The sequence below is a fragment of the Guillardia theta genome (assembly GCF_000315625.1).
Source record: "Guillardia theta CCMP2712 unplaced genomic scaffold GUITHscaffold_363, whole genome shotgun sequence".
Taxonomy (NCBI): domain Eukaryota; class Cryptophyceae; order Pyrenomonadales; family Geminigeraceae; genus Guillardia; species Guillardia theta.
This window is the reverse complement of record NW_005434316.1, coordinates 4,469-5,728: the sequence shown is the minus strand read 5'-3', so window position 1 is coordinate 5,728 and position 1,260 is coordinate 4,469. Positions and strand designations below refer to the sequence as shown.

The window sequence follows — 1,260 nt, the reverse complement described above, 5'->3', positions numbered from 1 at the left end:
GTGTATGTTTGCATCTAACTAGCAAACTCCCTTTGATGCGCACCCGTAGCGATACTTGTAGATGGAGGGTTTCACGTGATAGTGCCTGGTAAAAGTTCTGAACATAATCATCAAGCACCTAACTTGCGCGGAAAGAATCCTCAGCAAAACATTCCTCACAATCAGAACAGCACGTTCCTCCCTGAGAGAGCATCTCCACTCTCCAACCCCCCCTCTCCTCCTCCTCAGCACAACCATCACGCACACGGTTCTGGTAGCGACTGATGCTGGAAAGTCCCAGTGTTCTGCACCGAGATCAGAGTACCAGCGACCTGTCATGGGATCAGAGCGAGGAAGACTTCTCAGCTCTTCCGATGTACCTTGAGCACTCGCAGAACGCACTCGTTGCCGTCAAACTTTGACTTGAAGGACAGAGCGTTTCTGAGCTCTGTCGCTTTCCTGCTGGACTGGTGAGGGAAACACCGGGGCAGGTGCAGGTGCAGGTGCAGGTGCAGGTGCAGGTGCAGGTGCAGGTGCATAGCAAGACAAACGAAAGGAAGACTGGTGAAGAGGAGTGGAGGAGGTAGATGTGGTAGAAGGGGAGGAGGAAGAGGAGGAGGAGAAGGTTCTAGCGGTCGAGGTGAGGAGGAGATTAAGGCGGAGGATAAGTTGATGGGAGAAGGAGCACCCACTCGAATGGAGCGCGGATGATCGCGGATTTGTCTTCCATCATCTCAATCACGTCGATCGTTCCTGGCAGCCCAACATCGCCGTACATGTCGTGGATGGAAGAGATAACTACGCTCTTGTACATCCGAAGATCAAGAAATGTCGATGGAACATTCGCAATGCTCAGTTGAACTCGCATGTAGCAGAACTTCGGCTTCAGGATAGTTTTGAATTCGACAGACATTCCAACCCCGTACGATAAGCTGTCCCCTATAGATCTGACCTTCGCTGAAGCTCCACTTTCTCTCTCCACTCTCTCCTGCGGCCTCTACCTCCTGCACCTTGACGTCTATCTCATCTACCTTGAGGACCTCGATGATCCCTCATACTCCTCCTCCTCAGCTCTTTCTCCTCCTCAGCTTCTCTGCCTATCGCGCAGCTCAGCTCTCCACACCTGCCATAGCGACTGAATGCTGAGCAGAGGTTCACGTCCGGCCTGTGGGAACCTCAGTAACTTTCGAAGTTCTGTGTCAGGCCCCGGCGCCGACTCACCCGCCCCGCCGGGCCCAGTACGCCGGGTCACCGTCACGGTGCCGCCCTGCCCGGGCTGGG

General features: G+C 54.4%; 1 protein-coding gene across 1 annotated transcript; it reads right to left on the bottom strand.

Moving 5' to 3' along the window:
- Nucleotides 1-236: 236 nt before the first annotated feature.
- On the bottom strand, nucleotides 237-892 carry GUITHDRAFT_122548 (hypothetical protein; the record flags this gene model as incomplete). Its single annotated transcript, XM_005818172.1, has 3 exons — nucleotides 237-311; nucleotides 360-438; nucleotides 672-892. The coding sequence occupies 3 exons, from the start codon at nucleotides 890-892 to the stop codon at nucleotides 237-239; spliced, it is 375 nt and encodes a 124-aa protein (XP_005818229.1).
- Nucleotides 893-1,260: the final 368 nt, after the last annotated feature.